The 26925-nt window shown below is 37.1% G+C and overlaps 2 protein-coding genes across 2 annotated transcripts; both read right to left on the reverse strand.

The window, feature by feature from the left end:
* Positions 1-18756: 18756 nt before the first annotated feature.
* Positions 18757-23534, reverse strand: LOC149151567 (uncharacterized). The gene is made up of 5 exons (XM_089443201.1): positions 23112-23534; positions 22851-23030; positions 20786-22214; positions 19852-20414; positions 18757-19698 (listed from the first exon to the last, which is right to left on the reverse strand). Exons 1-5 carry the CDS (start codon positions 23532-23534, stop codon positions 18757-18759), a joined length of 3537 nt encoding a protein of 1178 aa, XP_089299327.1.
* Positions 23535-23771: 237 nt separating this feature from the next.
* On the reverse strand, positions 23772-24593 carry LOC149151568 (uncharacterized). Its single transcript, XM_089443202.1, has one exon. It carries the CDS (start codon positions 24591-24593, stop codon positions 23772-23774), a length of 822 nt encoding a protein of 273 aa, XP_089299328.1.
* Between the last annotated feature and the right edge of the window lie 2332 nt (positions 24594-26925).

Below are 26925 nucleotides of genomic sequence, written 5' to 3' on the forward strand. Positions count from 1 at the left end.
TTTGACATTGTTGGAAATGTATATTTATAAAATTCTCTCACACACACATATATATATTATATGTAGTAATATCTACTTGTTCAAGAAAAGAAACGAGTGTGATAATTAATGTAGTTGTAATAGTTCTAAGTTATAATTAATATAAGTGTAATAGATATAATGGTATTTGCGATTATAAATCTCTCTCAACCTATAAAATGTGATTGCACTTCGTAAATATAAGTGTAATGGATATAATGGTATTTGTGATTATAAATCTCTCTCAACCTATGAAATGTGATTGCACTCAATTGCAAAAAGCAGAGCATATATAGAAATTTTTAGTCTGACTTAAGTTTGCAATATATATTTTTAAAATAATAAAAACATAAGGAAACCATAAATTTTAAAATATTATTTGAGTAATTTGAATTTGAGTAATCTAGATTTAAATGTGCTTATGAAATTAGTTTTTAGTTTTATTTTTATTGAAAATTCCGACATAAAATTTTTATAAAATGATTAAGTATAAAAATATGTTATATTTAAAATCAAAACAATAAACAAAATATTATTTTTAAGAATTTCAAAATTGGAAAAAGTTATCTATATTTTATTATAATTAAATTTTATGATTTGCTTATAGAAATGTATTGAGAGGCTTTGTAGGCTTTAAGCATTTGACCTAGTTGTTGAGGGCCTTAAAAAATAGTTTTAGCTCATTTTCTGCAGATTTTTCTGCAACACTATTTTGTATGATAGTGGACTCCAAGCAAATTTTAATTTTGCATTAAAAAAAAAAAATTAATATGAAAAACTTAGCTCTTTCCATGTAGACTATGCTTATATATATGACACATTTTATACTAAGTTATGCTACGTGAACACACACATATCTCATATCTCTTAAGATGTTTGCAAGGACAATCATTTCATTTATTGAAAAATTGACATATTATATGACACTAAATATTTTTGCATAAAATATCTTTAGGACAAAAACATAATTCTCCACTTTGAATGAAAATTCAATGTCTATATGAATTTTGAGGGCTTCAATTCGATAAAAGAAGAAAAACTTGAAATTTCATCACCACATTTGGCCAAAAGTGTAACCCATCTTCATCCTTTCAGCTAAATGACCCATGGTTTTAAGAATCAATGGTATTGACCCATGGTATTCATGTGGAATATAACTTATTTAAGGGGGAAATTAAATTAGCCCAGATCCATCTTAGTTTGATGTTATATTTAGATATGTAATTAACTATAGAAACAATGACGTTGAATCCATGTAGCCTCTAGAAGTAAAACTTTTCATGGATATGTTGGCACTGGGCATTTGTTTGGATATGACCAAGATGGGAAATATTAGAAAAAATGTAATTATTACATTTTATCTAATATTTCTGCCTACCTCCATCCACTTTTTACTAGGTTATATTGGGCAAAATCTAATACTATAATATTATATTTTACCCAATATTTCCCGTCAACGGATCCACTTATTATTGTAGTTTTTCTTTATATTTAAAGTTTAAATATAAACAAACTCAACTATAAAATTAACCGTGGTGATGGGGAATATTGAATAAAGTGTAACATTTAGGCTCCCGTGTGACATAAATATTAAATAATATTATATTTTAATAAGTATTTTCCTCTCTTGACCCTTGTTAATTAAAAATAAGAGATAAATTTCTTAAAATAATGAAAAATATGAAGAGAAAAATGTTTTGATGCTTACCATAAATTGGTGTCCAAAGTGGTTTAATTTATATAAATTAAATGCTTATCGATATCCAAAATCATTTAATTTATATAAACTAAATTTCTAAAAATCATATTACAAAATAAACACATCTTAATTATATATATATATATATATATATATATATATATATATATATATATATATATATACCCCGGATGCGGGTGACTAGGGAGATGGGACGGGAGTCGGGGGCTGGACACATGCCGCCCCTCAGCCATCACGTGGCACCCCAAGCGAGCAGCTGGAAAGGACATGAAAGATTTAAGACGAGGGGACCTGGGACAGTTAATGCCCGGAGAGTGTATTCGACCCAGCGTAAGGCAGCAGTAATGGCGGATGGGATCCCGAGCAGGGTAGGTGAGGAAGCTAAGAATAAAACAGGGATTGAGCAGGGAATGTTGGTTGTTATGCAGTCGGTTAGCCTCTCTGTCGTTGTTGCGGTCCCTTCTCAGACGGACGGGTCCATCGCGCGGTTGGCTCAGGCTGCTGATAGTCTGGTTCATCTGGTAGTTTGCTGGAATTCTCATCCCACAATGGTGAGACCTCGACAGCGTATGCTCAGCCGTCGAGGCTCATCCAGAGGAGGGGGCTCGCGCAGACCTGAAGGGGACAGTGCTAGTCATTGTTGCCACTGCAATCTTGCCAGCTCCTTTGGAGCCACCCCCTACACTCCGGTCAATTCATGGATGCAGGGGCTTCAGGCTCGGCCTCCTTGCCAGTTTTTGGTTCCACCATCTTCAATTTCACCAACTCAACGAATAACCCAAGAATCAACGCGCATGTTTCTATTATGTTTATTGAGAATCCTCCAGATGATGACGACCCCATGGATGCTCAGGAGCAAAGGATGCAAGACAACCCAGAGGAAGCAGAGCAGGCTCCGACAGCTGAGATGGAGCAGGAAGCAAAGGCCCCGGAAAAAGCCAAGCATACCCAGATTGCTCCAAAGGCGGAAATTGGGGAAGAGGCAGCGACCTCTCCAACTGAAGCTGAGCGGGAATACTACGGGTGGTGCCCAATTGTGGAAGAGAAACCGGACGAACCGGACGAATGACGGCGCCGGCGCTCAAGCTTCGCCAGGTCGCTCAAGGTTCAGTTATCATTCTCAGTTTTGTTATGTGTCCAGTTGGCATCTTCTGGGTTGTTTTTGCTGTTATGTATTTTGTGTTATTGATGTGGGCAAGAGTTGTTTCCCCTGCGCGGGAGGAATTGGTAGGCACCTTTTTGTCTAATGCCCCTGCGTGGGCCTACGTCTATGGCCAGCCTTGGTATTTCAGATTACTGCCCCTGCGCGGGCTTGCAGTGTTGGACTCTGTCTTGGTTTCTGTCAGTCTCAGTCTTGGTCTCTGTCTGGTGCCCCTGCGAGGGCAAGAGCATACTGGTTTCACCTGATGTAATTTTGAACTCTGTACATATTTAATAGATTAGTCTTTTTACCGAGAAATTTATATATATATATATATATATAATTCTTAATATAAAAATCTCATGAGGAAAATGTTTTGATGTTTACAGTAAATTGAAATTAACAACTATATGAATTAAAAAAGTTTAAGATGATGATGATGGTGGTTAACGTCCACTGAGACCAAATTTTGGTCTTTGGACCTAAAGAAACGAATTATTTAGTTTGATTTAAGATTTTATTCCATGCTCAAAATGCTTGGAGAGAAGCCTCTCGAGTTCACTGTAATTTTGACAACATAAAAGGCTAGGAAGGTCGGTATTGCAACAAAGATTTTGAAACTGAGATCTAATGTGGTTGTACGGGCAGCACTCTAAGAGGAAGTGATTTTCATCCTCGATGTTCATATTTTCACAGAACCTTTCCATCCATGGTGTTTTAGGAACTACCCAACAACCAGTTTCACTATGGAGCTCATGAGAGTTCGTTCTAATGTTGGCTCTATTAATTTTCTACTTTGAACTAGTTAAAACAGAAAAATACTTCCAAAATAATCAAATCTATACACTTAATAATTACAATTTTTTATTTTAAATTATTCATTATTTAAATTAAATATTAAAAACTATATATATATCTATATATATATATATATATATATATAAATATAAATCAAAACTAAAAAATAAATTTTCTAATATAATAAAAAAATCTATCATAATATAATTAAGTTATTAAATGATAAATTAACAACTATTTAATTTATATAAATTAAAAAATTTAATAATCTCATTTCAAAATAATCACATCTATACACCTAATAATTACAAATTTTTATTTTAAAATATTCATTATTTAAATTATATATATATATATATATATATATATATATATATATATATATATATTAAAAATAAAAAATGAATTTTCTAATATAATGAAAAATTTGTCATAATTGAATTATTAAATGACAAATTAACAATTATTTAATTTATATAAATTAAAAAATTTAATAATCTTATTCTTAAATAATCACATCCATACACCTAACAATTAAATTTTTTTATTTTAAATTATTTATTATTTAAATTGAAACGTAAACATATATATATTAATTAAAGATAAAAAATGAATTTTCTACTATAATGAAAAAGTGTGTCATAAATAAGTTATCAAACTATCATTTAAATTAAATATCATGAACATAAAAATAACAACTTTTATAGCATAGCATTTCAGGATAACATTTAATGGTGGTTCTTCACTGTTAGTTTGAAATTTTAGTTATGGCATGTGCCATAACTAAAATTTCAAACTAACAGTGAAGAACCACCATTAAATGGTATCCTAAAATTTAACTATTTTCTGTTTAAAATAAAATTTAAAAAAAAAATTGAAAAAAAATCAAACAATATTGTCAATATATTATGTCAATAGGCATGCTAATAATGTGAATAAAAATATTTTTTCTGATTTTATAAAAAATATGGTGGGTTTTTTAATTTAATTTTCTTAAAATTTGTTCAGAATTTATTGAAATCACAAATTTAATAAGTAATCCTTACACAATTGAAATGCATTAGAAAAACTAGAAGTTTTTCAGAGGTAATGAATCCATATAGGGGAGGGTCGCCAATACATGTGCGCCCTCCCCGCCACGTCACTTTACCACGCGTCAGGACACATGGCGCCGGTACGACACCTGTCCACCGTGGAGCTCCATGTGTTGGCTATCACCTCACTGCATAAAAAATCAACTTCGCGCCATTTCATCGGTTGGTCTGGGCTCATTTCTGCGATGTTCCATTTTCCCTTTGTCTTTCTGCTCGGGGCCAGTTGTTGGGCGAAGCCCCCCGCCGAAGATGGCGCGGGACGGCCCTATGACCTGCGCGCATGGTGGTTTATTCGTGTGCTGGGGGAATTGTTTGTTCGGTTGACAGGGTTTGTGTACCTGCGCGCAGAGTCGTTTATTCGTGTGCTGGTGCGAAGGTTTGATGGAGTTTCAGGGTTTGTGGTTGGGACAGCGGTTCTGCTTTTCTTGTGCTTTTCCGCCTGGATTTCTTGGTCGTTCTGGAATGCAAGTTGTTTAGCATGGAATGCCGGTTGTTTAGCATTTCTCTGGTGGTGGTCTTATTCGGCGATTTTGTTGTTTGGGGAGGAGTCGGTCGCAGTTTTACTGAGCTCGAGGTAAAATAGGATTTTGTTGTTTTGCGCTGGTGTTTTTGGTGGTTTTCTGATCTCTAATGGCTTTTTTCTTCTTGTTGCAGGTGTGGAAAAGGACGTTGCAGGTGTGGAGAAGGTCTGGCGAGCTCCGGGGAAGGTGGGGGAGGTCGGCGACCATCCATGGCCTGTAACCGGTAGGATTTTAATCCTACCATCAGTTTCTCTGTGTTTTTCAACACAAGAAACTCTATTTGGATATTTTGTAAACTTTCTATGGCATTTTATGGCATTTTTTTGAGCATTTTTTGAGGGTTTAGGTTTTTAGGATATTTTGATCCTATTTGTTGTTGAGGGTTTAGGGTTTTTGTGAAAATTTCATTGTTTTCTATGTTATTTTTGCTGTTTTAGTTGTTATTTTTTGCCGCCCCGTGCCCTCGGCCATCCCGTGCCCTCGGCCGTCCCGTGCCATCCTCGGCGGTGTGACCTATTTGTGCACTCTGTGTGCGCTCTGCCTGCTACATATGTGATGTGTGAGTTATTTGCTGTTTTCGCTGTTAAATTTGTCGTCCCGTGCCCTCGGCCATCCCGTGCCCTCGGCCGTCCCGTGCCATCCTCGGCGATGTGACCTATTCGTGCACTCTGTGTGCGCTCTGCCTGCTACATATGTGCTGTGTGAGTTATTTGCTGTTTTCGCTGTTAAATTTGCCGTCCCGTGCCCTCGGCCATCCCGTGCCCTCGGCCGTCCCGTGCCATTCTCGGCGGAGGGCTTCGCCCCACAGCCGGCCCCGAGCAGAAAGACAAAGGGAAAATGGAACATCGCAGAAATGAGCCCAGACCAACCCTCGAAACTCTCTGTAGCTGCTCTCAATTGACTTGCATAACTTGTAAATTCATGTAAATTTCGAGTGGACTTGGCTTGGCACTTTGACATGCCTATCAGAGTAGCCCCTTGTTACTGTGTTTGCTTTATAGATAAAAACGCTGCATTTTTATTGTCCCTGCTATAGTATCTTTTTCATTGAATTCGAGATTTCATTCCATGTAGATATGACTACTTTTGTTCATTTTAGCAAGTTTAGTTTTTGACAGTTTCTCTGGTTTGGTTGGCTCTAGCATCATAACCTGACCAGGAAACTTTTGCTAACATAACCTGAGTTATTCTTGCATGTTAACGTTTGTGTTTTTATGGTTTTTACATTTGAAGCGAGCAGGAGGTGTTTCTAATTGCGAGTGTAGACCTCTATTCAGTGTTAAGTGATTGTGGACTTGCCCAGCACTGTCATCACATGATAACTGTTTTTGTTTCTAATAAAATTTATATGCTAAATATGTTCGATCTAACCCCTTATTGTTATGACTCTCGCCTCTGCTTACTTGGTGTGACTCTCACCATTGTTGTGACTTATAGCACATGGTTATTGCTACAACTTGCTCAATACTGTTGTTGCAACTCTAAGAAGGTTGTTGTAACTTTGCGTCAATTATAACAATTCACTAGTTAACCAAACAATTGTCATATGTGAATCACTCATATAGTCAAACAATTGATCTACTCATGAAGGAAAATGAAAAAGGTGAATAGGTGCTTAGAAAAGAATTAATGACTAAGCCACAATTCATCATATAGCTGATTAGGTTACTGTGCACCCAAATTTCTCTATCTTTTGGAAAGTTGATGTAACAAGATGGAACAATATGATTCTCATAGTTGTTCATCAACTGATTTATTAATTTAGATACTTCCATCATTTTTACAAACACATATAAAAACACATGCTCTCTTTAAGTTGGGCATTAGTAAAAAAATAGGCTAGCTAGGTGATTGATAAAAATCATAACTATGTTCTTTATTGTATTTCTAGTTTCCAGCAATGTAAAGTTCTTATTCATTCTAATTCAATCAATAACATGCTAAGTATAGAGTTCCTTACTACTAGTGCCTCGTATAAGGAGGTAGGACCCCTTCCTTAGCAAGGTATTGTTTGTACTTTATAGAGTAGTTGTAGTATCATACTTTATTTCCAGCAATTCTTCTCGCACTTAACTGCAACTGTTATATTTCCTTTACTGCAACTTTCAAGATCAATTGTTCTAACTCTAATAGTTTTTGAACTGTTTCTCTGGTTTGGTTGGCTCTAGCATCATAACCTGACCATGAAACTTTTGCTAACATAAACAGAGTCAAGACAAAACTGCAAGATAATCTATGCATTTGAACAATAGCTATTGCAACTTTAATATTGTCAACTCCTTAACTGCCTTCTTGTCGCAACATGCTGAGTTATTCTTGCATGTTAACGTTTGTGTTTTTATGGTTTGCACATTTGAAGCGAGCAGGAGGTGTTTCTAATTGCGAGTGTAGACCTCTATTCAGTGTTAAGTGATTGTGGACTTGCCCAGCACTGTCATCACATGATAACTGTTTTTGTTTCTAATAAAATTTATATGCTAAATATGTTCGATCTAACCCCTTATTGTTATGACTCTCGCCTCTGCTTACTTGGTGTGACTCTCACCATTGTTGTGACTTACAACACATGGTTATTGCTACAACTTGCTCAATACTGTTGTTGCAACTCTAAGAAGGCTGTTGTAACTTTGCGTCAATTATAACAATTCATTAGTTAACCAAACAATTGTCATATGTGAATCACTCATATAGTCAAACAATTGATCTACTCATGAAGTAAAATGAAAAAGGTGAATAGGTGCTTAGAAAAGAATTAATGACTAAGCCACAATTCGTCATATAGCTGATTAGGTTACTGTGCACCCAAATTTCTCTATCTTTTGGAAAGTTGATGTAACAAGATGGAACAATATGATTCTCATAGTTGTTCATCAACTGATTTGATTAATTTAGATACTTCCATCATTTTTACAAACACATATAAAAACACATGCTCTCTTTAAGTTGGGCAGTAGTAAAAAAATAGGTTAGCTAGGTGATTGATAAAAATCATAACTATGTTCTTTATTCTATTTCTAGTTTCCAGCAATGTAAAGTTCTTATTCATTCTAATTCAATCAATAACATGCTAAGTATAGAGTTCCTTACTACTAGTGCCTCGTACATTAGAAGCGAGCAGGAGGTGTTTCTAATTGTGAGTGTAGACTTCTATTCAGTGTTAAGTGATTGTAAACTTGCCCAGCACTGTCATCACATTATAACTATTTTTGTTTCTAATAAAATTTATATGGTAAATATGTTCGATCTAAATCAGGACAGTATAGTGGTGTAGTGAATGCAGACCCATTAGAAGAGATTTACAATGGCACTTATTTTTTATAATTTGTATGGTGTTCCTTTAGATAACGGTCCACTTATTGGAGCCATAAGTGAGTTTAGAGCTTTGTACAGTGCGCACATAATAACTTATAGAAATAGTTTTATCATAATTAATATTTTACAGAAAGACATATTCCATTGAAAATTTCTTATCAACACACAGTTAGGTTGCCACAAGAAATCACTACTAGGTTGTAAGCCAAAATGTTTCTGTGCCAAGAAAAAGATATAATCCATCCAAAATCCACATCATAATGTTGTTAGAACCAAAAACATATGACACCCCTATTCTTTATGGCCCTGAGAATATTGAGTGCCAAAACTCCCCGAGTTACCTTCTTGAGCCAGGTAGGTTGGCCTACTAGTCAAGGGCTGATTAGGAAATGGTTGATTGATGCCATATGATTGATTCCAATTTGCAGCTTCCAACCATGGAGGTATTGAGTACCCATACCTCACATTTGCACTACTGACCCCTGCATTAAGTGGAGGTGTGTAATGAGCATACAGAGAATTGACACCAGCTCTGGTAGGAACAAGGCAAGTGGGTAAACCCTCGGTTTGATAGTGGGGCACTTGAATGTTTATGAGATCTTGGAATAATGGTGTATTATCTGCAATGGAGTCCAATGAGTTTGAAATAATCTTGGTTTCATCAGCTATTCTTGTATCATTGATCATCCCTTGTTCCTTTTCAAGCATTTGTTGTGCCTTTCGTTTTTCCTTTTCTTGTCTTGCCATTTGCTTTTGTTGGTCCTTAACTTGCCTTGCTTTATCTCTTTCAATCCTTTCTTCTGCTCGCTGTTGTGCTGCAACAATCCTTGCCACCTTCTTCTCCTTGACCATATCCTTCTTTGCTGCAGCAATCCTTGCTGCCTTCTTCTCCTTGACCATATCCTTCTTTTTCTGTTTTAATTCTTGCATTTCAAATTTCTTTTTTTCTGACTCAACTAACAGGTTTATATAGTCCTCTGAGGTGAGTAACTGTGAGCTTCGGCCCAGACGAAGACTACCCGGTGCACCTTGCTTTTTTCTCATTGATACTCTCTCTACTGGTAGCTTTAGGAACCGTCCAAGTGTCTTCTCCACCCCTCCCACCTGCATGTCATTGCTTGGTACTTCCCTTTCAATATCTGTTGGAACTGATTGAACCATATCATTATCTTCATTTGATGCCTCATTATGTCCTTTATCTTCTTCCATTGATCTATTGTCCACAAAAAAATGAACAATTTCACTGTTCAATTCTGCTGGTTGTGAGGGCATGTTCATTCTTTCTTCATTGGTTGCTGAGACACTATGTGCATTCATATTGATCATTGCTTCTGCTAGCCATGAAGGTGGGGTTACTTGGCTTGGCAATGTCAATTGGTCATTGTCAACTGCATGTTCAACAATATCATTAGCAATATCAGCAACAGGAATTTGATGTTCGCCAGTTGGTGGAACAATCTCCATGTTACTAGGAATTTGTTCATTGTTAGATTGTGTTTCACATACAGTTTCATCATCTTCAGCATATAACTATCCTTGAGACAGGGAAATCATATTACCAGTTGCAACAACATCATCTTGGTCATCTACTTCTTGCACTTCAACACATGTTTGGACATTCCCTTCTTCCTGACCATCCACATGAAACGCTTGGCTACAACCAGTATCATGCATAAGAGCATCATAGTTCAGTGGCCAGATTCCTGTCCTCCTAAAGCCAGCCTTGATATTTGATGGTGTCAAAGCCATTTTAAAAGCTTTACTTGCAAGCTCTGCTAGCTCAAACCTTTTCACCTCAACCCCTGGATTCTTTGCCATCCATGCAGCGCGCTCTGACCTGAAATAGTTCTTGAAAGGGCCAAACACACTAACATCAAGGGGTTGCAGTCTATGAGTGGTATGAGCGGGCAATGTCAACATGTCGATGCCTAAATTGTTTGCTTCCTCAATTGTTTGTACAGCCATGTGGCTCCCATGGCCATCTAATATCAAAAGGTGTCTGTTATTAGGCGAGACGCCACATGGTACCGATGCAGCAAAGTGAAAAAGCCAACTTAGAAACAATTCTTTAGTCATCCATGCATGGGGATGTGCAGCCATGCATGCACTTGGTTCACAGTTCTGTATATAGTTTTTCAGTTGATTTTTACCTTTGAATAGATAAAATCTTGGGATTGAAGTACCAATTGCATTAACACAGCATAAAATAGTTATCCACTCCCTGCTCTTGGGCAAAATCTTTGGCACATTTCGGCTCCCTCTCTTGGCAATTACCCGCATGCCACAATTCCTCCCTGCCTGTAAACCTATTTCATCACAGTTCCATATATGGTCTGCTCCATAAGAATGTTTATCATAAGCACTAGAAAGTGTGTCATAGAATTTTTGCACAACTGCAGGGCGCAAATTTAATGCTCTGTCTCTGTCAAGGCCCTCAGTAGTACGCAATACAAGTTCTGGATGCCTTTTTTTAAACCCAAACCACCATGATTTACCAGGAAACCCATCTTTGAATGGGTTTGGCCTCCCTTGATAGATTTGAGCAACTGTTGATTTGAGTTGTATCAACTCTAGCCCATGTCCCAGTTGGGCCATCTCTTTACACCACTCAACCACCTCGGACTCCTCATCCTCAGTCATAACTGTAAGAGGCCCTCTACGTTTTGTATGAGTCAGTCCATTTATCCAATAATGTATTGATGAGGGAGGAATACCATGTTTTTTTGCAGATGCCCGAACTGAGTATCCATTAAACTCTATGTCGTCAATTGCAACTAACATTTGTTCTTTTGTCCATCCTCTTATAGCACTGATCTTTTTAGTTGAGCTTGCCCCTTGGACTGTTGTTGATGGTGGTTCTGTGGCTGATGGTGTGTTAACATCAGCGGCTGTCACATGCTCATCTTCAACAATGTTCCCTGGTGCATTGCTGGCATCGACATCAGCTGGCCTATCATCATCAGACGATGTGCATCGCAGCTGCGCACCCCTTGTCACTCTCCTGCCACTTCTCCTTGTACGAGCAGAGTAACTTCCTTTTGCCATAGATGCAACAACCTGTAAAATTATTGCATGCATTTAGACATTAGAATATATGTTAAATTATGCTTTATTACTTCTGCAAAAATTACTTTTCCTCTATTACAGGAAATTATCAACATGTATGTTGCATTTAGACATTAGAATATATGTCAAATTATGCTTTTTTACTTCTGCAAAAATACTTTTCCTCTATTACAGGAAATTGTCAACATGTATGTCACTGTTTTCATAATGAGAGCAAATGTTTCACTTTCATAGGGCAGTGTCAAGATATGCGTATACATTAGGATACAGAGCTTGTTACATTAGGATATGCGTATACAGTGATTACAGTCTATCCATATGTATTACATTAGGATATGCGTGTATAGTGATTACAGTCTATCCATATGTATTGATTATGTATTACATTAGGATATGCGTATACAGTGATTACAGTCTATTCATATGTATTGATTATGTATTACATTAGGATATGCGTATACAGTGATTAGAGTCTATCCATATGTATTGATTATGGAGAGAACGGTACTTTATATACCAATAAGAAAAAAGGTATTTATATAATAGGAATGACTAAGAGTGAGAACCCCGGGATATCATGTTGTATATTGATTAACTTGTCACCTTTGTATCTTATCTAAGCTTATGACAAGCTATGCAATTAGAACACAGTAGTTACACATGACTCTTTCTAACCATGCTTGTTTACCTAATCACTTCCTTGTCTCATTCTCATTACACTCGGCATAAGTAATAGCACAGATATTTTACAAGTAACATCATCTAAAGGTTGACCTATCAATGCTAACCTAAGAAATACATGTATAGATATGATAAAGTACCTGTATCACAGGTTGGTTATCTCCCTAATAGATTGGATTCAGCTTTAATATACATATAACATATGTAATTATACAGAGCTTTGTTCTAGCTCACTCATAGATAAGGGTGAACTGAAACCATGCTCAAATACTAATACGAGCTTTTTAGTGTATAGAGCTTACTAGTGATAAGATGAATGAGATGTATTCAATAGGTTCAATTCCTGTAAGCTAAGGTTCAATTCCTGTAAGCTAAACAAGCTATGACTACAGTACTAACACGACATACGTAACCTCTGTGATATGTAAGCTGTAATCACTATCACATTTGATTCTATGGTCTCCTAGGTGTCATAGACAATTGGTTTTACTTCAGTTTAATCGAGTTTCATTGCAGTCATTTATTTTTTATATTTTTCATATAATTTATTTAGTTATTTTGAATATTGTGAAGAACAATCTCTGCTCCAAGATTTCTCTCCATTATCTGTGACTTAATTTACAGTGCTAAATTATGTAAATCCCCATTCCTTTGGTCCAACTTTTACAACTCCGTATGGCTCGGGCTCTCCATACCCTAATGTCTCGAGCTCAACGAGGTGAAAAGATATGAAGGCCAATAAGACTGTCATCTACTATGTTACTTATAATTGTGTTTTCTCATTATCTAAAATCTTACAGTCATCTAATCCAATAAAGAGAAATGGTCATCCGCTCGGGCTTCCATTCTAAGAAACCATTCCTCAGTTCTATGGTCCATTCATCAGTAGTAGAAATTCACTTATTTGCATTCTTTCGACTCAATATCAAAATTTTTGCTTTCTCAATAGCTTCATGCTTCTGAAAATACATGTCTTTCGATTATGTTTCAATGTGATGTCTCAATGATGATTGTCAAGGTCTGAAAATATGTGAAAAATTACTAAGTTTATCAGAGTCATTAAAGTTACAATTCGTTTTTGTTCTATGTTTTAACTCATTCTGCATAGAACCCAAGCCATAATAATTGCTCAATTCCTGTAAGCTAAGGTTCAAGGTTCAATTCCTGTTAGGTAAACAAGCTATGACTACAGTACTAACACGACATACGTAACCTCTGTGATATGTAAGCTGTAATCACTATCACATTTGATTCTATGGTCTCCTAGGTGTCATAGACAATTGGTTTTACTTCAGTTTAATCGAGTTTCATTGCAGTCATTTATTTTTTATATTTTTCATATAATTTATTTAGTTATTTTGAATATTGTGAAGAACAATCTCTGCTCCAAGATTTCTCTCCATTTTCTGTGACTTAATTTACAGTGCTGAGTTATGTAAATCCCCATTCCTTTGGTCCAACTTTTACAACTCCGTATGGCTCGGGCTCTCCATACCCTAAGGTCTCGAGCTCAATGAGGTGAAAAGATATGAAGGCCAATAAGAGGGTCATCTGCTATGTTACTTATAATTGTGTTTTCTCATTATCTAAAATCTTACAGTCATCTAATCTAATAAAGAGAAATGGTCATCCACTCGGGCTTCCATTCTAAGAAACCATTCCTCAGTTCTATGGTCCATTCACCAGTAGTAGAAATTCACTTATTTGCATTCTTTCGACTCAATATCAAAATTTTTGCTTTCTCAATAGCTTCATGCTTCTGAAAATACATGTCTTTCAATTATGTTTCAATGTGATGTCTCAATGATGATTGTCAAGCTTTGAAAATATGTGAAAAATTACTAAGTTTATCAGAGTCATTAAAGTTACAATTCGTTTTTGTTCTATGTTTTAACTCATTCTGCATAGAACCCAAGCCATAATAATCGCTCAATTCCTGTAAGCTAAGGTTCAAGGTTCAATTCCTGTTAGGTAAACAAGCTATGACTACAGTACTAACACGACATACGTAACCTCTGTGATATGTAAGTTGTAATCCCTATGAAGCTGATGATCGAATAATTCCTGTAAGCTAAGGTTCAATTCCTGTAAGGTAAGCAACCTGTGACGTTGATTAGATGGATACGACTGTATTCAATAGGTTCAATTCCTGTAAGCTAAGCTTCAATTCTTGTAAGCTAAACAAGTTGTGACTACAGTACTAACACGACATACGTAACCTCTGTGATATGTAAGCTGTAATCACTATGAAGCTGATGATATAATAAGCTAGAACACATACATAAACTCTGTATAAAAAAGGTTAACTGTAACTGTATAGGTTAACTGTCACCCTATGGACAAAACTGTAATGTAAGAAATCTGATAAATGAAAACAATGAAAACAGAACTGTAAGAAGAATGAGTTGTAATTCATATAACTAACTTGAATATATTGGCCACTGTTTTGTGATGTTGTCTTCAAGTTTGCTGAATAGTTTGAAAGCATAAGATGCAACTTCTTCAACAGTGGGTGGACTTCTTTTATAGTTTTGGGGACTTGATTTTAATTGGTGGACATGGATGCACATGGATTGCAATGGCTTCATTTTGAATGTGTGGTATGGATTTAATTTGATGTGATCTAATGGTTGGGAATTGTTTATTTGTTGATCCATGTGCTTTGATCTGTTTTAATGAGAAATAGAGTGAGTTGGGTGTCATTTATTGCAGTTATTGGGTCTGGGTGTCATTTATTGAACAAAGTGGATTTAATTGTTATTGGGTTGGGTGTCATTTATTGAACATAGGGTGTTTAGTTGTTGAACAACACAACAGTTATGGCTGACATACATTCCTTTTGTTATGTGCAGGTAGGCATATTTATTTGGGATGCAAAGTTGTAGTTCTGATGAGTGGGGGTTGAAGTGACTGCTGTTTTGTACTTCTGGAATAGAGCAGTTTGGAAGCCTTTATGGCTCTAGCTGTTTTCTACTTGGGTCAATATGTTTTGCAATATTAAGTAGTAAAATACTATTTATGGACAGTTGTGGGCCCAGTCAATGTATGGGTGATTTTTGGACATAATTTAATACTTATTTATACATAATGTTATTTATTTCTGTTTAAATTTTGGTTTCAAAAGTCTTAATCACTGGTGGTTTGGTGGGACCAGTAATTTTGGTTTCAAAAGTCTTAATCACTGGTGGTTTGGTGAAACCAGTATTATATCAACTACTGGTCCCTGCACAACATTAGGAATCTTTCCCCTATACAATTAAAAACCAATTTAAATAATACACATCAATATTACCTCAAAATTTTCCACAAAATTCAGAGACCAAAAAAAAGATTTCTTCGAAGATTCCCTCAACGAATAACAACACCTGCATATGCATAAAACATTTGATTGGCCTCTCGGGTTTTATTTATTGAAATGCACGTACGACATATAATATTAGTTAATCACAATGCATAAACGGCACGGCTACGCATATTAAATGAACCTAACGGTGGTTAAGATATCTTAAAGATTTTAACTGTAAAGTATTTCAAGTTTTTATTTCATATCGAGTGGACTACCAAAAATACAACCATGAAGGCGACATGTCTGAATTGTCGATGACTTTTTATGCGTTTATATACAGAGTAGAATAGGCCTGGTTCTTGAATCCTACCATTAATCCCGTTGGTATTGTATTTTTTTTGGGAATAGCTTAATCAACTATTTTGTTGAAGGTTGTTGTGAATTTCCTGTGTTAAAAGAGGTTTTTCAAAGCGCTAAATATATATATATATATATATATATATATATATATATATAAAAAATTAATTTTAAATAATAAAGATCAATATTTAATAAAAATACTAAAAAACAATTAGTTTAAGAAAACAACATTTAAATATAAATATTACATATTTCATTTACAATAAAATATTATAATCTTATAAATACTACATATTTCATTTACAATAAAATATTATAATCTTATAGATGTTTTAATTTTTATATTAATTTTATTTTCATTTATAAACAGTTATATTATATTTTTCATTTATATTTAACTATTAATAGTTTAAAAATTAAATATTAAATTTATGTTAACTCATATCATATATCAAATGATTGTTTAGTATATGCATTATACATTTTATTTACATAGGTTTATAAATTGCATTTCATTTAACTAAATATAATTACATTATTTAATATGAATATTCTAAATAATACAACATAATAAAATAATTATGTAATTGCACACGAGTGCATGGATCAACGGTGGGGCAGTCGGCTGCTACGCACCCCACCAGAGATTGAGTCCCCATTTGTATCGCTGCGCTGCAGCATATTAAGTTTCAACGAAGTTGTAATGTGATTGTAACGTGATTGGATGGATGTCAGCTTGTCTGACATGTATAATGTATTTAAAAAAGAGGGCCCCATAATGCTTCTTCTGGGAACTAGCCCCTCCCTTTAAAAAAAAAAAAAAATAATTATGTAATTATATTATTTTACATAAAATTTCTAAATAAATCTTTATCTAAAAACAATTCTAAGATTTTTATGCTTAGACTTCTATTTAACTCGACAACAATTGTTTTCTTCCCTCATCAATAGACATTTATTTTCTTAAATATTCATTCATCTAGTAAACATATTATAGTTTGATCTATATATTCATTTTATTTTAATTTATAAATAAAAATATTATATAATTTATATATATATATATATTTTTTTTATAATTAAATATTAAATTTAAATGAACTAATATCTTCTTCTTCTTCTTTTTTTTTTTCTGTAAGCTGAGGTAGAATTCTATTACTATAATAAAACTATGTACATATACCGGTTGCCACCCGCCCAACAGGGAAACCGGGTGGCCTTCGAAAGTATATAACCGCCATCCAGAAGAAGTATATGTTCAGTTTATCAAACCATACGAAAAACCCCTCTATTCTACGTAAAAACATACTAGTTACAGCTGGGAATATAACCATACTGTTCAGCACTGTAAACAAAACATCTAATATCTCAAAATGGCAAAAAATTGCATGTAAAAACCTCTTGTCAACAGCTGCATTGGCTACTGCTTCATGGTACCACTCTTGGCTTCATGTTCTGTCTTAACCGCTATTCCACTTTCTTTGAACAACTGGATCAGCTGGTCCATCTTCCTATCCTGCATGAGAAGAGTCATTTGTATATTCTTCAGTTCTCTTTTAAGGGTAGGCACTCCTTGAGCTAGCTCCACCATTTCAACAGCTACTTGTTCCAGGGCCTTTGCAAGTAAACGTTTCATACCCCAATATACATGCAGTGACTGCTTATAAAGGGACATCCTCCCTCTAGTATGTCCTGGGTCAGGGAGAAAAGTCTCCCAATCTGCCATCTCAGGGTCAGATTGATCCTGCATTGCCTCTTCTTCTAACTGCTCTATAATCCTCCGAATTTTATAATTGGTTTCATTGGTGTAGGCTGCCTCTGCCTCCTGTAATTTCCTCCGCATATCCTTTTTGCCCCTCGGCCGACCACGAACCCCACTGCCTGAGCCATCCTCATAAGCTCGGTTCCCTCCACACCCTGCACTCTTCCCTCTATCCCGCACTCTTCCTCGCCCCCGTCGCCCTCGACCTCTACCTCGCCGTCCATCATCATCCTCTTCAGCATCCTCCGAGTCAACCTCCGTATCGTCCTTGGCTCCTTCCGGAGCCGAATGTCTCAGCCACTTTCCAACCTTTCCTCCCGAGGTCGGCCGCTGTTGATCCTCTGCAAAAAACTCACGAATATCCACTTCAGGCTCTTCCGAATCGTCTGGTAGGTCCAGGGAAATGGGAGGCAAAGATTCATCAGCCACCTGCTTCCCTTTCTCATCCATAGTTATTCCCTGACTACGTGTTCTCCGACCTTCACTTCGGGCTGGATTAACTGCCATAACGTTACGTAACAATTCCGTAATCTTTTGCAACCAGTCCACCCGGCTCTGTTCCAACAATATCACCAGACCGCCTTCCCTCTCTCGTCTTGTATCTAAGGTAGAATTGAACCTTACTCTCGATCGGCTAGACACAGGTATGAGAGCTTCCGTTCTCCATCTACCGTCATGCATCCTCATAACTCGTCCATGCAGCATTATAACCCCGCGCGACCACCTTCCCACGTTAGTGTTAGTTAGCTGCCAAGCCTGCTCATTATTACACGTTTCAGGTTTCGGATCTTGATGTGATACGATCCCTGTCCTCCTGACGCCACCGCTCTCCCACCTCAGTACCTGCCCTGCATTCGTCCTTGGGATGAGCATGTCTTCGCATGCCTGCAGATACTCATACCGCCATATTGAAATTTTAACACCTCTATTCTTCAGACCTCCAATGTTATCATAAATGCGCCTGTCGTTTCCTTGCATAATCATTATAGGGATGTAGCTAAGCAGTCCTATCAAACCCATTGGCCTCATGATTGTCTTGCCGTAAGATGGTTGCCAGCTCAACCCACCGCGGCTCCTCCTGTAATACAGCCCAACTGCCATCCAACACCCGATTCGATCCCCCACATGCCCAATTGGCTAAGTAATCGGCCGCCCTATTGCCGCGTCGCAAAACATGATTGATTGTAATATAGTCGATCAGCCTCATCAGACCTTGGATATCCTGTATAATCGCAGCCGTCCTCCAGCTCTTTGCAACGTGGTCCCAGGTTTTACCCCCCTGTAGTTTCCGTAACATTTCTATCACAAGTTGGGAGTCGCCCTCTATATCGAGGTTCTGATATCCATTCCTCGCGGCAATTCGAATACCATGATAAATTCCCCAAAGCTCTGCCTCATTATTTGACATTTCGCCGCCCCATTCAGCATATGCCCATAGTGAGATGCCCCTGCTATCACGGAAAATACCACCCCATCCAGCTTCCCCAGGATTGCCCTTTGATGCACCATCAAAAGACAATTTAATTCGGTTGTCGCCTGGAAACCGAAAATGATTTGGGTTCTGCATACTATACCGACTACGCCTATCAGTGTTGGGATATAACATTGTAAAATCTATGTTCAATTGGGTTATTATTCGTTGCTCGTCCAAATTTAATTTCCAATCCTCCTCACGCCAAGTTTCAGACAAGATCGTCTCTTTAATCGAACAGCAGACCTCATCCCATATTCTTGCTACATGGCAACTTCGATCTTTAAAAATACGGCGGTTACGTTCTTTCCACACCTCCCAAATTACGAAACCAAGCGCCAAACTCCAAATCCTCCTAATCAGTTTGCTTTGAAAATTTCCTTTACCCCATTGTAAAATGGTATTCCTTAGACTATCAGGATCCCGATTCACCTGCCCAAAGAGAACTCGAAGTTCTTCCCACAAACTCTGAGTATACACACACCTATTCAGTAAGTGTTCCTGGTTCTCGAAATCGTTATTACATAGATAACACCGAGATGGACCAATTATTCCTCGTTTCTACATATGATCCCACGTCAAGATCCGTCCTCTACACACCAACCATGCGAAAATTGTTACTTTTGGCCACCATTTAGCTTCCCAAATCTTTTTCCAATCCACTGGTTCTTCCTCTCGATCCTCCTTTGTGAACCAGTAATAAGCTTCTTTAACTGTGAACATACCTTGCGTGGCCTTACCCCATCTTAGGATATCATTGCCTGTCCGTATCTTAATTTTCCTCGAGTCTAATTCTCTGATAAACAGTAGTTGAGTCTCAGGACTGATTCTCTCATCCCATTCAGTCGGTCTTTTCCATATCCGCCACACTTCATTCAAATCAGCCGGTCGCCAGTAATCCTTAACATATTCCATTCCCTCCTGTTGCGCGCCTGCGTGAATTTCTTGTAGAGTTGGGTTGCACTCCAGCTTCTCACGTTGTTGCCATCCATCCGTCCAAAACCTTGCTAGGTTACCTTCACGGATTTCCCAAAATGCAAAATCCCGGACCAAATCTTTGTTGCTTCTTGCTAGCTCCCAAATTTGGGATCCTCTTGGAGTTTCTACTATCCGGAGGCGTCCTTCCAGTGAGCCTGGCATATTGTATTTTTGATTCCAGATGCGTTTCCATATATCCACACCCCCTGCACCCATCTCCACCATAACTTCGCTCCTAAAACCTTATTCACTATTTCCAAATCCCTAATACCAAGGCCTCCTTCCTCCTTCCTTCTGATTACATGCTGCCATGAAACTAAGGTCCATTTTCTTTGCTGTGTTGGTCCCCCCCAAAGAAATTTACCCAAGATTTCTCTTAATTTACAAAAAACTCCCTTAGGTGCTGACATAATTGACAATGGGTATATAGGAATGGATAGTAATACTGATTTTAAAAGAACAACCCGACTTGCTAAATTCAGCGTTCTAAACGACCAATTATGTAATCTTTTCTGGATCTTATCAACTAAACTTTGCCAATTTTTGATTCGCTTGGGATTACTATCTAACTGAATACCTAAGTATTTTGTAGGTAATTCTCCCTGTCGAAAACCTAACACGCGAGTTAAATGGGCCTTAACAGCTTCAGGTGAGTTGAAGATAAAAGTACAAGATTTATCATTGTTAACCGTCATACCTGAAGCATTCATAAAAACTTCTAAGATATGTTTGAAGCCCCTTACCTCTCTTAGCGATGCTTCACCAAACAACATCAAGTCATCAACAAACTGCTGATGCGTTATAATTAAATTCGCCCCCCATAATCGAATGCCTTTGATTCTTCGGGCCCTGACCTCCTGCTTAATTTTCCTGCTTAATCCTTCCATTGCTAATATGAACAGGAATGGCGAGATTGGATCCCCCTGCCTGATACCCCTGGTGGCATTAAACGTATCAGTAGGTATCCCATTAAGCAATATGGAGAAGTTCGGAGTGGAGACCAGACTACTTATCCAATCGATCCATCTGCTTTCAAACCCAAAAGCTTGAAGAACCGCTCTTAGATAATCCCAATTCAAACGATCATATGCCTTAGATAAATCAAGCTTCATAAGCATCCCTTTCTTCTTTCTCTGTTTTAAAGAATGGATGACTTCCTGGGATACCACGATACCATCCAAAATTTGCCTACCTTCCACAAACCCGGTCTGCTCAGGCGCAATCAAATTGGGTAGGAGAGGTTTCAGCCGTTTCGCTATCACTGTAGATATAATCTTATATATGACATTGCAGAGGGCTATGGGTCTGAAACCCTGTGGTTCTTCAGATGTGTTACTCTTAGGAATCAAAGTGAAAAAGGTTGAGTTAATACCTGGCCAGACCTGCTGTCTGATTCTTGATTCCTCCACTGCGTCCAGGATGTCTTTTCCTATAAAATGCCAGCTCGCCTGGAAGAATTCAATTGTATATCCATCCGGCCCGGGAGCCTTATTCTTAGCCATGTTCATCACGACCTCCTCTACCTCTTCCATAGTGACTGCCCGCATTAATGCCTTATTCTGGTCGGCTGTAATTAGCCTCGGTATCTCTCTGCAGATATTATTAATGGCCTCCCCTCGATCCCGATGAGTTTCCGTGAGCACCCCTTTGAAATAATCCACTAGAGTCTTTGCAATACCTACCTGCTCTACCTCTCTTTCGCCCTCCGCATTCTTGATAGAAAAAATTCGATTTCGCTGTCTATGTTGAATCATAGCTTGATGAAAAAATTTTGTATTCCGTTCGCCTACCCTTAACCACCGGACCCGTGATTTTTGTTGCCACAAAATCTCCTCTTGTTTGCGACGTTCCTCCAACTGGATGATAATCCGCCCTTCCTCCCTACTATTGTCTTCATCTCTGCCTTCCAATATTATTTTCTGCTGGATATCCGCCATTTCTCCGTCCAACCTCTGCTGAGCTTCCAAAATGTGCCCAAATTCTTTCCGATTCCATTCTTTAATTCTCTGTTTCAATTCTTTAAGCTTCAACTGAACTGTATGCATTCTCCCTTTCCCTCTACTAGTACATTGATTCCACCAGGTTTCCATTTTTTGAATGAATTGTGGATCCCTCAGCCAAAAAGATTCAAAACGAAAAGGTTTGTTCCCTTTGATCTGCTTAATATCGACCTCCAACCGAATGGGCCAATGATCTGAACCGATGTTAGGAAGAATCTTAGCTTCAATAAACACATCTCTATTCAAAATTTGCTCTGATAATAAAAATCGATCCAGTCGGGAGGCAATCTGGCTCGGTCCTCCTCGGCGATTATTCCAAGTATGTACACCATTGATTGTATTTATATCTACTAATCCTAGATCCCTGATCAAATCATTAAACTCTTCCATACTCGGATCTTCTCTCCTTACCCCCCCTCTCTTCTCCCCTAGATGCCTAATTAGATTAAAATCCCCCCCTATCAACCATGGGAGATTGGGAATGAGAAGTCGCAGAGTACGGAGGTTCCGCAGGAAATCTTTCCGGTCGCTATGGTTGTGAGGCCCATATACCCCTGTGAACAAAATTCTTTCCCCCCTCCCGACTAGTCTAAACCAACCTGAAAGTATTCTAGGGAAAGAAAGCCAACTCTCAAAAATTACCTCCTCAGGATTCCACAAAACGGCCAATCCCCCTGCTGTCGCTGTTGCATCTAAAGCCATACCCTCATATCCTAGCTTCATTTTCTTGACAATTTCTTCCATCTGTTGACTAACCACTTTCGTTTCCTGAACTACCATAATGCTTGGATTATCTTTCTTCACTCGGTCCTTCAAATATCTCTGTTTCCCCTAACTATTAAGTCCCCGAATATTCCAACTTAAAACAATCATTTAAAACTTTCGAGGAGTCTGAAGAAATACCTCAGACAGAGGTATCACCCGACCGGAGTTTACCAGAGTCTCGCCCACTGCTTGGATAGATTCATGCAACGTTCGTCTGCCTTTTTTCCTCCCGGGCTTACGTTGATTATCACCTTCGAGAATTTGGGAGTCCTGATTATCATGCACCATCCGAGGGTCCAAACAACCAGCCATCTTTTCCTTATACCGTTGAAAGGTTTCCTTGTATAATTGTTTCTCTTTCTCTGGAATGAACTGCTCATCCAATTGTTTCCAATCCGTAAGTAACTTCTTCATGATGATTTCTTCCTCTGTACCTCCTTCTTTGACAACTTCCTTCCCCTTCTTGGATTGTTCTGTATGTACATTTCGTGCCCCTGCCTCTCCTTCCGGCTCTCGACTGGGGCTTCTACTTTTCCTCTTTCCATCCTTAATGATTTCCATCGGCGCAACCACATTACTCTCCTGGTTCTGTACAATTGGGTTGATTTCATTACAGTCTTTCCCCTGATTTCCTTCGTTTGCCTGTGTTTGAAGAATATTATATTGATTTTGACTTTCGGGTATTGCGTTCCCTTCCTCGGAGTGGATTTTAGGATTCCCAGGAGTAGGTCTTCTTCTCCTCTGGACCTCTTGAAACTCATATGCTTCCCCTACGCTTCGTTCAGTGGTTCGAAGGCCCTATGGCTTATCCTTTGTCCCTAGCTGTTCATTACTTTGTGGGCAGTCTCTTGCGAGGTGGCCATAAACATGGCAGCGGCGACAACGAAATGGTATATGTTCATAATCGATAGGCTGTTGCCAAATTTCATCCTGATACTCGAGCTCAATGGATTCCGGTAAAGGAGCTGAGATATCCATATACACACAAATCCTAGCATACGACGTATATTTCCCCCTTTTCGTGGTCTCTGCCACCTTCACAAAAGTGCCAATTGAATTCCCAATTCCTTCTAATATCTCTGGATCCCAAAATTCATCTGGTAACCCAAATAGACGAACCCAGATTGGTGCAGCCTTGATTTTCTCTGCATCAGGGTTGTATCGATCTTCCCAATACCGTGTAAACAGTCCCGCATTATTCATAAAGTAGGGTCCCTCCTCAAAAACCTTTGCCTTGTCCTGTAAATTTGCAAAAATGACTGTAAAAAACCCCTTAGCACCCAATTTAAGCTCAATATGTCCACGTGGTTTCCATCGTTGTTGGATCCATCTCATGAGATCCCTTTCAGAAGGCCAATACCCAATAAATTTACAGATTAACGCATGATCTCGCATGTAACATCGATATTCCTCCAATTTGTTATTCGGAATGACATACCTGGGTTTCTTCTGTGCCCTTGGAAGGCATTTATTAACCAGTCGTGCTTGCCATTGGTTCCCCATGACTGGGTGAGCATCACCTGCATCCGTCATTCGCCCATTCGCTGTACTATTTCCAGAATGACCCATCATTACGTCCCTAAAGGAGGGGATTTCACCCCTCCCCTGCCTTGCCTCCATTGCTGGACGCAATCTGTCAAAAAATCTCAGTTTCAAGACTGTGCCGCAAAAACCGTCTGAAAATATTGCACAAGTAAACCCTTGTGCTAAGTTACCTTTTGAACCTTGTGCAAATAAAGATCAGAGCATAGCATGCGTAATTTTTAATCTTTAAATGAACTAATATCATCATTACACATCTCATTAACATTTGTTTGTAAATTACACTCCATTTAATTAACCACAATTATATTGTTTTATATAAAGCTTTCAAATAAACACTTATCTTAAATACATATAAATAAAACATTATATATTATTTTTTCATAAATATTATTTTATAAACTTTTAAAAATTTCCATTTTCTTCATATCTATTTATCATTATTTACAAATCTATAAAATATTATTTGAAAACCATAAGGCAATGGGTTTATTTATAAAAGTATGAATACTTGTCACTTACACAACAGAAAAATGTTTCATTGTATTCAATAATTTTTAATTGTGAGTACCTTTCCATACAAAAAAAACATACTTTATACATTTCAATTTATCCAAGAATTTTTCTTTTACTTTGAAAATATATAGATAAAGAGCCCGAATTAACCGAGTCCCATGTCTATGTAAGGATTTTTTATATCATTGAAAACTTTCTCCATCTCGAGGAGTTGGCACATCCGGAACCATTCTTCAAATGAGTGTGGCTACAACACAATTTGATAGCTTAACTAACTTTCATTGTTCGATCTTGGGTTCTTCGATCATATTGCTGGCATAATCTTCATGTATTTCCGTGACATCTGCTACAAAGTTTTCCACATTCATCTAAAAGATCAGATTCATATATTGAAATGTATGTCATATAAGAGTTTTAATTACTTTTACTTCCATAAATGTAATATTAAAAAATTGCATTAGTTTTTTAAATAAATTTTTTAAAAGGTATACCTTGCTTTAATATATATGGAAAATTTTGATTTGCACTTATTCGAACATTGGATATACATTTTTGTGTTTATAATAGAGCTTTGTTTTCTCATTTTTCCTAAGGATGTTTTTCTAATCATTAAATGGCCTTACAATTAATAGAGGTGGAGGTGGTGTTAGACTCTACATATTTCGCATAATTAGGTGGAGGTGGTGTGGTGGAGGTGATGTTAGATTCTGCATACTTTGCATATTTTGAATTAGATGGAGAAACTATTTATTTTTTTGGGTTTCACTCGTTCAATTCACAATACCTCTTCATTCCACCAAAGGGATTTTCACCTCAAACTACTCTCAAAAGAAAGTGATATAATTATTATATATCCCCATCACAACTCTTAGATGGAGGATTAGGCATCTTCATTGATGTTGTAGGTGTCAAACACTCCCTCTCCATTCGTTGTTATCGTTGATTGGATTTATTACTTTAACAAAAAACATTCCCTTAATACATTGGAGTTGTTGTACAAAATCCTTTAAACTATGTGCCAATTAACAAATAGCGCATCAAAAAGTTGTGTTCTCATATTCTGAGTCACGGGGCCAACAATGGTCTTCATACTATATGTCTTAGGATTAGGTAAAGCTTTTCTCATGTCAAATTCTACACATATTTGTGTGATGATTTCTTTGTAACTTGAATAAGTCAATTTTGAGAAATTTATCATGAAGATGTTTTATCTCTGTCGAAATTTTTTGTGATACCAATAAATGGGGATATTTGACATGTTACCCAGGTTGGCATTGTAGAGACAAATATTTTAGCCAAATCGAACTCCAAGAATCATAGATTGAGGAAACTACTAGTGCTATCCTAAAACCATTTCCCTTTTTCTAGGATCAATCTTTATCATTTGAAGTATTAAAAGTGGGAATGACTCAGACATCTAGAGAAAATTTTTACCATCAACTTTTTTTACTATTTATTAATAGACCATTTGTAAAGATCCATAGAAGTTGGCCACTTTACATTAAATTTGCAAAAAATTATGTGGTTTAAGCAATGTTTTATTATCTCATCAATCATTGATAAGTAAATCTTCAACTTCGGGATAACTTGTGAATTATCAACAATAAAAGAACATAATTGAAGACTCTTAGGATTAAAAGGACATGAGGTATTTTTCAAACAACATTTTTGAGAGCAATGAAGACCAAAGGAAGAAGTCACACCATTGCTTTGAAACCATTGATTAATAAAAGGCGATATGAATAACAGTGTGGATTTCTTTTTATTGTCGTAATGAGCAAGGGTGTGTGCTTTCTAGCTACCAACCATAGAAGATCAATTTTTGATGGAAAAACCAGGTGCCCTCCTAATATTTTGTTTTGACCTCAACGTTGGACACAAATTTTGCACTCTC

This window comes from Pinus tabuliformis, chromosome 9 (genome assembly GCF_031772625.1).
Source record: "Pinus tabuliformis cultivar Carrire ecotype Pingquan chromosome 9, CPIR1, whole genome shotgun sequence".
Taxonomy (NCBI): Eukaryota; Viridiplantae; Streptophyta; class Pinopsida; order Pinales; family Pinaceae; genus Pinus; species Pinus tabuliformis.

Excerpts from the sequence above, each read along its gene's own strand:
- LOC149151568 (XM_089443202.1), bottom strand. The coding sequence starts at position 24,593 with ATGGAGGCAAGGCAGGGGAGGGGTGAAATCCCCTCCTTTAGGGACGTA.
- LOC149151567 (XM_089443201.1), bottom strand. The coding sequence starts at position 23,534 with ATGGAAATCATTAAGGATGGAAAGAGGAAAAGTAGAAGCCCCAGTCGA. Across the intron at positions 23,031-23,111 it reads GGGTGATACCTCTGTCTGAG|AGATATTTGAAGGACCGAGT; the intron begins GTATTTCTTCAG and ends TAGGGGAAACAG. Across the intron at positions 19,699-19,851 it reads AAGCTAAATGGTGGCCAAAA|AGTTTGTGGGAAGAACTTCG; the intron begins GTAACAATTTTC and ends GTGTATACTCAG.